At 38.3% G+C, this 12,340-nt stretch overlaps 1 protein-coding gene across 1 annotated transcript in view; it reads right to left on the bottom strand.

Annotated features, from left to right (window-relative positions):
- Window positions 1–12,340, bottom strand: part of Ryr2 (ryanodine receptor 2) — a 409,294-nt gene that overhangs the window by 209,327 nt on the left and 187,627 nt on the right. Inside the window, exons 28-29 of the mRNA XM_033761774.1 lie at window positions 3,901–4,109; window positions 51–225 (exon numbers count right to left, since the gene is read on the bottom strand). Coding sequence (XP_033617665.1) covers window positions 51–225; window positions 3,901–4,109 — 384 coding nt within the window. The remainder of the gene's footprint in view (window positions 1–50; window positions 226–3,900; window positions 4,110–12,340) is intronic.

Here is a 12,340-nt window from a genome sequence, read left to right on the forward strand (position 1 = left end):
AGCATCAGGGCAAACAGACTTCAAAATGACACCGAATGCAGCACACTTACCATCACCAACATCAAAGTCCTTGAAAGCTAGTTCGGAACCCGAGTCATCAAGAAGGATTTCACCGTTCAGCGTGAACATCATCGTGTGTTCGTTCATGTCAACCATACAGCCCACAACATCACCTGCTTGCCAGGAGCGCCCATAGTGCTCATTGCCCTGGTGCCACCGCTGAGCCTACAGGGGACAGAAGAGTCCTTGTTACAGAGTCAGGCAAGGGCGCAGCACCCCCATCTCAACTGACAAAACTCTTTCTATTAACTTAGCCCTCGGATGAACTCTAGCCAGTATGTTACCAGTGTGTATCAATAGCCCACGTCTGATGGAAACAATGGGAATTCTGTCCATGATATTAACACGGTACGTTACTAAATCTTGAGAAAACTCAAATGCCACACCATGATTTCGAGTTTGGTATTTTTAAAACCTAACCCTGCATGCTTTCAACCAAAAGAAAAGTGATGCACATTTATCATTCATACATTTATTCATGTATTTATTTATTTTCTGCAATGACAACTGCCCAGTAAAAAGGTGGTTTTTCTGCAGTTCCACCAATACAAAAAAAAAAAAATTTTCAAAGATGGGAATCTACAACTGAAAATAACATTATAGAAGGGAGGGCGGGGGAATGGGGAAAAATTAAGAACCAGGATACATCCTGTAAAGGTCCAAGATCCCAATGATGAGTGTAACTGTACTGTATACCTAAAATGTACCAATAAACTTAATGAAAGAAAAAGAAAAAGAACTTTATAATTTTTATCTATTTCAAAATAAAATTTTATCTCTTAGAGCCCATGGGAATGCTATTTTAATAAAATGGAAAACTAGAAGCTTTTCAGTTACATATTAAAACCCAGAAAGATTTCAGTCAAATCAAAAAAAATAGTCTTAAGATATCTGCCTTAATAGCAAACTGAATACAGATGCTACCCTTCTTTATATACATAAAAGAAATCTCATATTGCAAATGCATTTGAAATACTTTTGATAAACTTGTATGCTAGATCTAGAAGTATAGTTTACTAGCTTACAAATATGGTATTATTTATATTAATGGTTTTGCCAGAGAAATCTTTTAGATTCTTGCTTAAGCATCACCTTCACTGCGGACTGATATGTAGGGGTATATGGTTATCAACACCAAACAAGAACATAATTCTTCCTACAATAACACTGTATTTTAAAAGAACCTAACAAAATAAATGACCAAAGGCATTAAAATTCAGAACCTACTTACACTCCTTCGTGCCCCACCTAATGCCTGTCCCCAAATCGAGGATGCTTCCTCGTCTGTGGTGTGATGGGACTAAAGCATACTTTAACTTGCTGGAAGGGGTTCTTCCTCTACTTCCTTAATTTGATCTTCAGCAAGAATACGGCTAAAGCTGCCTTTTATTTCATTCTTTTTTCAAAATTTAAATAAACTTTGCTAATTTTGACTCCCCCCAAAAAAGTCAAGTTTTTTCCCTTTGGAAATAAAAAACAGATTGAGGAAAAGTGATGTTTCAGAACACAGAGGGCCAAATGTCCTAATTTCTAGCTGAGAAACGCTTTCCCATACGGGACATTGCACACCTGAAATACTCAAGTGGCAATTTCTGCCTGTTTATTCCAATGTTCTTTACTATGAAAATAGCTTTCTCCCTTCATATGAAAAGGAATACAAATTCAATAAAGGAACTCAGACAATAAAACAATACAAAATATATAATTTTGTCAATTTAAAGTGACTATCCTATTGTGATTATGAGCATGTATACATTAATTTTTAATTTTTAAAGAATTTTACATATCTAAAATAATCTGTAAACACTAATTTAGTGTATAATGAAATAAGCACCTGATCATCTCCCCCCTAGCTGAAGAAATGTAAATTACTAATAATGTGGAAAATGAAAACTGTGAGTCGAAGTAACATCACCTAAAGCATTTTTAGTGGTTATCTTTTTACTTAAATTTACTTGCTAAACGATGAATGCAAATATAAGTAGTACCTCTTTACAGGGTGACGTTTCATCACATGGATACAGCATATAACACCTAAGTTAGTCTGAACGTGTCTATTTCCTCAAACCACCATTCCTCTACAGTGAAAATATTCCCAACCCCTATCATTCTCTATATCCACCCAACTGGGCAACTACACACCGAAGCCAGAGCCTCTTGCTCCTGTCATTTCCCCTCTGGAAGCTATCATTGTACCCTGGACTTCTGTGCAGCTAGCGCTCACTGCTTCTGCAGACCATTGGGTATTACTCGACACAAAGCCTCGCATGGACTCACTGTGTCAACGGATGCACATTTTCTGTAACAGGTATGATAATAATTTAAGGAGAATGTTCAGACTTTTTTTTTTTTTTGGTACCGGGGATCGAACTCGGGTCCGTGCGCTTGCGAGGCGGGCCACCGAACCGCTGAGCTAAATCCCCGGCCCCAGAGACTTTTTTTTCTTGTATATAAAGGATTACAAAATTCCAATTTAATGCATTATGGAAAAGCAAATGCAAAATAACCTGGGCTTATAAAACCAGAATTTAAAATTGTCTGTGAATAAAGACAGGTCATAGAACCATTTTAATTATAAATCCAAAGTGATTCTAATGTTGGTTACAGAATCATCATTCCACTCCCCCAGGTGTTGAACTGCACACGTCCCACTCCACTCGCTCTCTCTCACGCCTTCTGAAACAGCGCTCTCAGTCCCAGCCCGATCACACATATAGGAGGCACATCCTCCTTTTCACAAAGCTTAGCAAGATGACAGCTTCTCTTGGCTTACACTAACTCCTGTCCTTTTATAAAGCTCCTAGTTACCTAGCACCTTTGCGCTCAAGAAAAGTATACTGTTCTCTTTCTTCCTCGCCAGTATTCTGCCTTTCTTGATGTTTGTGCCAGGAAGACATCTGACCTTTCCTATTAGGTCTTCCTGCCTTACACAGCCCTTCACTGATAAATGAGTGGCTCTAACCGCCACCATTACTATGCTGAAAATCTCTTTTGGCCTTTTCCCCCTCAAACATTACCTACTTCAAAAGAAGTGAACTTCTTTTGGGAGCCAGGAGTTAAACCAAAGACTCCTCTTCCCACATTCTCTACCTCTTACTCAATAACAGATTTTAAAATATTGATTATAGCAAAAGACACATCGCCAATAATCCCACCCCCCAAAAAAAACAGTAAACAATACTCCTCTATTCAAACACACTTCTCCTATGGTTCTTTCTGAAGCAGTTCTGGAAGTCCTCTTTCATGGTGCCATTATAAAGCGTGATCAAAAGGACAGTGAATGCTGCTGCTGAGTGGCATCCGACAGAAAGGCCATCGTTACAATGAGTCCTTATCCACCAGATCTGGCACTCAGTAACTTCCACAAAATCAAAGTGACCAAGAAACATAAATGTTTTGAATCAATCCAGGAACTCAAGGCAGCCAAGACAATGCAATGAAATATATTCAGGAAAGAGGCTAATCAGACCTGCTTCGAAAAGTGCCAAGAACCATGAGATAAGAGTATTCAAACTGCGGGGGAGTGTTTTGAGGGAGATTCATGGGACTGTCTTTTATTTAAACAATCAGTAACTTAAACATTCACTGTGCATTTTGATCACACCTCACACATGTATCTTAACACTTCTGACAAACGAAACGACTCACCATTTTAGTAACGTTTGGGTGAATTTCACCATATGTGTGGGGTGGGGCAGAGTTCAAGGACTACCAGGACAAAAGTGCCCCTAGGCATTCTGTATCTAAGCCCATGCCGCCTGTGGACAGTGCTGACCTCTTGGTCCCTGACGGTATAGCAGGGGCAGGAAGGGCAGCCTAGAGAGGAAGCCACTCACTCACCTTGAAGCCATCAAAAGCAAATGCGCGCTCATCCGAGCCCAGCTCCTGATCGGGCTGGCAGCCCGGCCTGCTCCAGCCGACCCGCATGTCCCCTGCAGTGACAGCCTCGAACTCGAAGTACCACCGTCCTGCCTTCACGGCATACGTCTTCTCAGCACGGAAGATGCGGAACCTCTCACCAGTGCTGCTGCACACCTCTGCTCTGGCTGCTGTGAGGTTGAGAAGAACATTCAGAGAGAAGGGAGGATTCAGAAGACGATTAAACTGCAGTGCCACCCATTGTTCCACTTCTACGAAGTGCCTTTCTCGGCAAGCGCAACTTCTGCACGCACACAGTGCAAAGTGCAGGATTTCCCCGGACTAGGCTGGGGTGGTACTCAGGGACGCTGACCAACCTGGCAGGCAGCCTTCCCTCAAGGATCCCTGTAGGGAGGGAATTATCTCTCGGTGGAAACCCCACCAGTCGCTTTGGTGGTTCAGTCATGAAAGATCCAATGAACTTGAGGCTGGCTGGAAAGGAGACGCTTAGAGCTGAAGTGCTCTGCTAAGAAATGAACAGGAACCCCTAGATCCCTGGGTCCACAGAAATGTTTTTAAAAGACCCAGACAATCCGAGATATACACATAGTACATGCATTTATATAAAATTATGACGATTTATACCATAAAATTGCATGTATCACATATAAATTTATGTATTTTATATTTATATAATAAATTTGTGCATTTATATAGACTATATAAACATACTGTTTATATACATGTGTGTACACACACACACACACACACACACATATATACATACATACTTGCCACTAGAGGGCAGTCAATATCTATTTATGTACAGTACTAAAATCAGTTACAGGCTACAAGAACGGCAGGCCAGTCTCCACAATTTTACACATATCTGGAATCCTTTTAACTTCCTGATATTATTCAAATAATGGAATTCACACCTTGATAAAACCTTGTGGTGAATAAGAATAAATTCCATTTCCAAATGTCTAATGTTTTATTGAGAATACTATTTCAAAGATACTAAAATTCAAATAGTCGACATTTAATCTGGAATAAATATTCTGCTAAAACAAAGGAAATAAACTATAGCCCTGTTTATGTAGATTTAATTATATCAAAATTTCTGTACTTTTAACTTGTTAAAGCTTGAATTCAAATAATTACAAGTTAATACTTCTAATTGATCACTAAATTCATTTTGTTTTATATCCTCAAATCTTCTGGCTCTTCTAATTTCCATTTCCATAGCCCTTGTTCAGTTTTTCCAAAGCTGATTGGTCCCTTGGTCTGCGGTCTCTGTCGCCCTCCAGTCTTTCCCTGCCACTTACCGTCATTATATTGCTATGGTAAACTGAGCTTGCACATCAAACGACCACTGGAAAAGTTCCTGGGGCTGGAAGTCCCTGTACAAATGTATCTACATTTCTTACAGCTTGTTTTTCAAGCTATTCCGTATTTTGTCCCAACCTTCCTATCTTCATCCACTGCTATTTTCTCCCCTCCTGCACCCTCCATTTAACCTGAATGGAACCATCTCCCATTCCTCTTCGTCACGAACGAGAGAGGCTTTCCTTAAAGTCCTACTGTAGCAATGTCCTTTCTGCCACTAATCTCTACGTCTTGGAGCTCTGTTCCCTTTGACATCTCACTCATATTACTAATGCCTTTCAGTGGAGAATTAATCTTTCTTCTGTAATTAACAGAAAGCGCAAATGAACCTCTTTGAGGTGGCCATGCTGTTGGAGCCTACTGCACAATGGTGAAGGAGAAACACGATTTCGTTTTCTGCTGTGCAGTACACAACACTTAACCTCACTGCTCATTTTTCATGTAACTTCAGAGAAGTAGAATTCTGCCAAGTCTCAATGGTTCTATCTCTAAATCCTTAAAATTCAGACTACGTGAGTGTCTGATCGCAATTTTCCTCTCAGTTTTCTTATTTCTTTATTGAAACACAGTCCCTCTGTAAACTCCTTAAGTTCCATCTTCTCTTCCTTACCTATCGAGTGCTCAGAACTTTATGGCCCTATGACCTCTCTCTGCTCGATCTGTCAACTCTGATTCTTGTTCAACTTCACTATCTTCCTTCTCGACCTCTACCCCTATCTGCTGGGTCTCCTGGAAAACACATGCACTGAATAGATTGATACCACTATTAATCTGCTGCCTTCCACCCTGACTGGAACATTCGCCTTTCTCTATAGTCTCTAACCTGTAGCCTGCTGTTTTATTTCACAAAGCAGCTAGTTCTAATCTTTGTTCATGACTGGCATCAGCAAAAACAGCAGAGTAAGGGCCTCTAGAAACCCTGTTCCCTGTAAAACTAGTGGGATACCCTAGAAACAGTCAGCCCAGTCAACCTTTCCAGAGCCCTCAAAAGTAGCTAAAGTATGTATTTATTCAATGAAAATGATCCAGTGTTTCAACAATAAGCCTTTGGTATTTTAACATGCCCCACTTTTTCTTTCTTTCCTTGGCTCCAAGATACACAAAAAACCACTAGTCCCTCAAGCTCAGGGAAGCCACAACCTAGAAGCCTCTGGAGTGGTCAGCACAGGGTTGGAGCTCTTCCAATACCCAATTCCCTGGTAACTGTTGTGATTTTACCTTGCTGGTGGGTCTTTGGAAAAATCCCATTTGTGAAATTAGTCTGTATTCCACCTGATTTAGACCTTGCCCAACGCAAACAGACTTCTTCTCCATAGGGAGATTTAGTTGAAAAATATCACAGGGAATTTTTTTAACACTGTAACTCCTTAAGGTAATAAACAGTTAAGATATACAACAGCTGAGCAAATATTTTAAAAGAAACACCTGGGGAATGACACGCACAGCCGGCTGTGCAAAACACTATCGTATCTCCAAGGTCATGGTCAGGCCTCTGCTGTGCATCTGTTCGGGAAAGGCCTGACAAGGTCTTCCGTCTCATCTCTGGAAGACCACGAGGCCCTGCACAAAAGCAATCAGTGAAGGCTAAGTCAAAGCTGTGAGTGTGGGAGCCACGCACTTACAGGCAGGTGGGGCCTCTGCCTCAGCAAAAACAAGAATTCTTAATCTTGGGCACTTAAGGAAGCCTCTGTCCCATCACTGGCTGACTGATAAGATAGTAAAACAGATACTTCAAGTTCAAGGCCCACATATTATAAATAATATAAACACCACCAAGCTAGTTTAGAAAAATCACTAAGTAAAAAACAAGGACAACTTATTCAAAATTCCAGTTATCAACTAAAAATAGTGAGACGTGCAGAGCAACGTGTCTCTCGCATTGGGGGGTGGGGGTGGGAATGGTCAAGAGAAATTATCCCCAAGGAAGCAAAGGTGTTGGATTTAGACAAAGATATTAAACTATTTTAAATACAATCAAAGAACTAAAGGGAAACATGGAAATAACTAACAAAAAAGTATGAGAATGGTGCCTTATTATATACAGAAATTCAATAAAAAACAAATTATTTTAAAAGGAACCAAACAGAACTCTAGAGTTGAAAACTACAATCAATGAAATTAAGAATTCATTGAAACTCAACACAGGTTTCAGCCAACAAAAGAATCAATGAATTTGAAAATAAGCTCCCTGAGGTTATCAAGTATGAAAATGGGAAGACAAAAAAAGAATGAAGAAAAGGAAGTAGACCTTCAGAGTCATGTTGGGTACAATCAAGCATACACACATAATGAAAATCACAGTAGGTGAAGAGAGAGAAAAGCAATTAAATAATAGCTGAAGAAATAATACTGAAAAACTTTCAAAATTTAATGAAAAACTTTAATTTACATATTCAGAGAACACAATGAATTTCAAGCGGAATAAACTCAAAGTTCCTCCTAAACCAATGATGGCTAACCTCTTAGAGATTTCAACGATACAAACAGCCTGCTGTAGTATATATACCATAGGTTCACTACTGCCACCCTAGGCATACCACAATCAAACCATTCAAAGATAAAAGGAGAATCTTCAAGAGAAAAGCAAGTTATCACGTGAAAGGGTCATTCCAAAAGATTAACAACTGACATCTGAACACAAAGCATGAAAGCTGGAAGGCAGTGGGATTATAGATGCAAAGTACTAAAATAAGTCAGAGAATTCTACATCTCACAAGTCTATACTGCTCTCTTCAAGGCTTCTACTTTAGCCCACTCTTCTTGGACTCTTCCATCCTTGCAAATAAACTTCTTTTCTCTTTCAAAAAGAAAAGAGCAATTACACCGGAGTCCCCTCAGCTCTCTATAGTTTTTTGTTTGGTTTGGTTTGGTTTTTTGAGACAGGGTCTCGCTATGTAGTTGAGACTGACTCAGAACTCACTATGCAGCCCAGGCTGGTCTCAAACTCACAGCAATCCTCCTGCCTCAACCTCCTGAGTGCTGGGATTACAGGCATGCACCACCACACCCAGCTAGCTCTCTATAATTTTTGATGCACATAAATTTCTACAATATCTCCAATCCTTACCTCTTGCTCAGTAACCTCAGAAGAACAAATTTTATCTCCTTTTTTAAAATAAGGTCCATTCTTTCACTCCCACTCCGCATTTTATTCTGTCTCACATCCTCAGAGATCAAATTTCATCAATCACACTTTAGCCAACGAAAGAATCAATGAACTTGAAAATAAGCCCATTGAAGTTATGAAGTAAGAAAATGGAAAAAAAAAAGAATGAAGAAAAGGAAGTAGAGCTTCAGAGCCGTGTTGGATACAATCAAGCATATGCACATACTGAAAATCACACTAGGTGATCCTCTACTCTCAATCTCTCCATTTCTGCTGCTTCTTTTCATTAATATAAAAGTATGCACAAATGTCTCCCATAAAAAATAAATCTTTAAACTTATTTCTCCTTAACAACAGTTTTTTCTACTCATATATGAGTCAAAATATTTGTATGCTTGTCTCATGGGCACATCAAGTTGAAAATGTTTAAAATTAACCTAAGAATCTGTCCACCACTTTCTCTCCATCTGCCTAATTCCTATGTTCCCTGAGAATGTGGACGAACATGAGATCTACCAAGCCAGATGCCTCCTTTGTCCTTCTGCTGATTCATTCTATTTCAAAATGTCAAATTATTCTCTTTTTCTCTTGGCTGACAACATTACCTAAGATTGGGCCTCCACAGCACCTTATTCCTACTTTCTTTTAGCCTCCAAACTACTACCCTCACTGCCAGTTTTGTTAACCTTCACCCTGTTTCCCAAGAAGGTACTGGAGTTATAATTTACATTAAAAAGAAATTCACTTTAATCTCAGTCTCTTCTACTTTATTTTTGTCACTTCTCAAACTTTATTCCACACAAACCACGCAAATCCCTCTGAAATGTCAATATGCAACCCTTTTTCCTCTATCCACTTCTCCACACATACCATTCTCTTTATCTGGAATGCATGAGCCTGTTGTACGAACTCCAGGTTGCACCTGAAATGCATGAACTTTTCCTTCTAAATTTCACCCTAATTTTGCCTACCATGGTTATTTTCAAATATGTCCAAGATACTTTAGCACACCATCCTTCAAAAAGCATGGGATTCATACAGCAACTGACTTGTAACAAACAGCATATGATAGAAATACTTGTAAGAACTATCACAGTTTTCTCTTCATGCTTGCTCTTTACTTATTCGCTCTGGGGGAAGCTAGCTGTCACAGGAAGACATTCGAGCTTCTCTAGAAAAGGTCTGTATGGTTAGGCTGTGTCCATCTGGCTGTGTCTACCTGGCCTTGTCTTCTGCCAATAGTCAGACATGAAATGAGTCCTTGAGCCAACAGATACTTAAGTGTGCTCTCTTAGCATCAACTCCTCTATCTTCAGATGACTGCAGACCTGGCCAATCTGACAGCAACCTGAGGTGAGACTATAATTCAGAACTATCTTACTAAACTACTTTCATATTTCTAACTCACATATGTGTTGAGGTCAAATGCTTGTTGCTTTTAGCTACTACTAGTAGTGGAGGTAATAATTTGTTACACAGTCATAGATAACTAATATATTTCCTCCTTGAAGATTTTCTTCACCAAGCTGAGTTAAATCTGTGCTGTAGCACCTGGACATGCTTCCACCATATGGTGATGTCAGCAATTTAGTCTACCTTCCCATACTATACTATCTGTGGCCAAAAACCATTGTACCCATCCTTCAATCCCAGAACTACATGCAGTAGACGTTCAGTATCTAAGTATTACAATCACATGGAAATGAGGAGAATTTCAAATATAGTAGTAAAATGATATCCACTAGGATATTGTAAATTTGACTGCCTTTTCTTGCTGCTTGAAATCCACAAATTCACAAGTATATGCAACAGGTCATTTCAAAGGGGGCGATAAAGCCAGGATCTCTTAACACTATGACCTAAGACTGACTTTCTTCATTGATGCTATAGTCACTCAATAGTGACTATCTGAGGAGATACATCATCACTCAGAATCATGAGAGTTTACTCAAAATGTGGAAAAGTAAATAAATGCCTGAAAGCTTAACTCACAAGCAAGTACATCTAAGATCAACTACTTGAAAAGATGGATAATGTGTAAGAAGACTGATAAAAAGAAATGAAAAACTACTAATATCAGGAATGAAAAAAGAGACATCACTATATATCTCACAGACATTAAAATGATAAGGGACATTAGGGCCAGGGATTTAGGTCATTGGTTCCACCGCCTGCTTTGAAAGCACACAAGGTCCCAAGTTCAATCCCCAGTATATAAAAAAAAAAAAAAGAACACCCTAGGAAAACAGACATAAAAACTCTATTCCAGCCAGGGATTTAGCTCAGTGGTACCACCGCCTGCCTTACAAGCACAAGGACCAGAGTTTGATCCCCGGAACAAAAAAAAACAAACAAACAAACTGTATTCCAACAAATATGGCAAATTAAATGGAATTAATTCATATATTGGTAAACATAACTAAATACTTTTCTTTAAAACATAATACTCCAAACTCAGATGCTTTCAATGACGAACTCCATCAAATATTTAAGAAAGAGAAGATGTAAAACACAATTTCTTTTGGAAAATGTAAGAGGAATAATTCCTAACATATTATGATGCCAGCTTTATCTTGATAACAAAATTTGAAGAATATATTGCAAGGAAAAATTGCGAGATCATCTTCACACTGATATCAAAATCTGACAAAAGATAATATTTCAAGAAAATTATATACCAATATTTCTCATCAACAGATGTGAAAATTCTAAACAAAATATTAGCAAAGAGTATCCAAATATATATAAAAAAGTAAATTACATAATACAACTGGCATTACATGGGAAATTAAAACGTGGTTTAAATTTTGAAAGCCAATATTACCCCAAACATCAACAGTAGGGCGAGGGATTTAGCTCAGTGGTTCCACCACTTGCCTCACAAGAGCAAGGTACCCAATTCGATCCCCAGTCCCAAAAAAAAAAAAACAAAAAAACGTCAACAGTATAAAGGAAAGAATCTATATAGTCTTTTCAATAACTGGCACAAAGAAGTATTTGCCAAATTCAACATCCAATTCATGATAAAAGATCCCAAAAACTAGGAATTGAAGGAAATCTTGTCAATGTGATAAAGACGATCTATCTATACCTGTGGTGGCAAACCTCTGACAAGGGTGTCGCAGCCAGCTGACCATTATCAATAAAAGCTCTACAAGGTCACCATCACTGACACAAACCCTACAAGTAACATCATACTTGGTAAAGAAGCACTGCAACTTTTTCCTCCAACAGGGCTAGAAGGCAGGATAACTTTTCTCACTACTGCATTTTTATTCAACAGTGTTCTGAATTCCGTACCAGTTAATTAAGTCAGGAAACAAAAAAAAAGGCATAGCAATTGTCAAAGAAAAAGTCAAATTGTTTTCCTACGGATCTCATGATTATGTATGTAGGAAATCCTATGTAATTTATCAATCAAACAAAATGTATATGTTTATGTAGATCAAATGATATGAGATCCATATACAAATATCAACTTTCTCATATTCACACTAAAGAACAAGAAAGCAAAATGAAATTAAAATTAATCCAAAAAATTAAAATATCCAAATATCAGACAAATATAGCAAATAATGTATACACCCTCTACCCTAAAAATTACAAACAATGCTGAGATGAACTAAAAAGGGCCAAAATAAACATAAAGGCATACTATGTTCATGAATTGGTAGACTAGATATTGTTAAAACATCAACTGTCCTCAAATTAATCTATAAACTCAATTGTAATTCCATCACAATAAGACAAGTTGAATGTAAAACATATATATATAAATGCAAAGGGAAAATAAGAGCAAAGGAATACTTTACAAAGAAAGAAGCTGAAGGACTTACCTTCTACAATTTTAAGATTTATTGTAAGATGATGAGCACAAAGACAGTATGATACATGCTGAAGGACAGACAATGCAATAGTTAGTCCAGA

This window comes from Fukomys damarensis, unplaced genomic scaffold, assembly GCF_012274545.1.
Source record: "Fukomys damarensis isolate Sample0158 unplaced genomic scaffold, DMR_v1.0_HiC HiC_scaffold_10, whole genome shotgun sequence".
In the NCBI taxonomy this organism is placed as follows: Eukaryota; Metazoa; Chordata; class Mammalia; order Rodentia; family Bathyergidae; genus Fukomys; species Fukomys damarensis.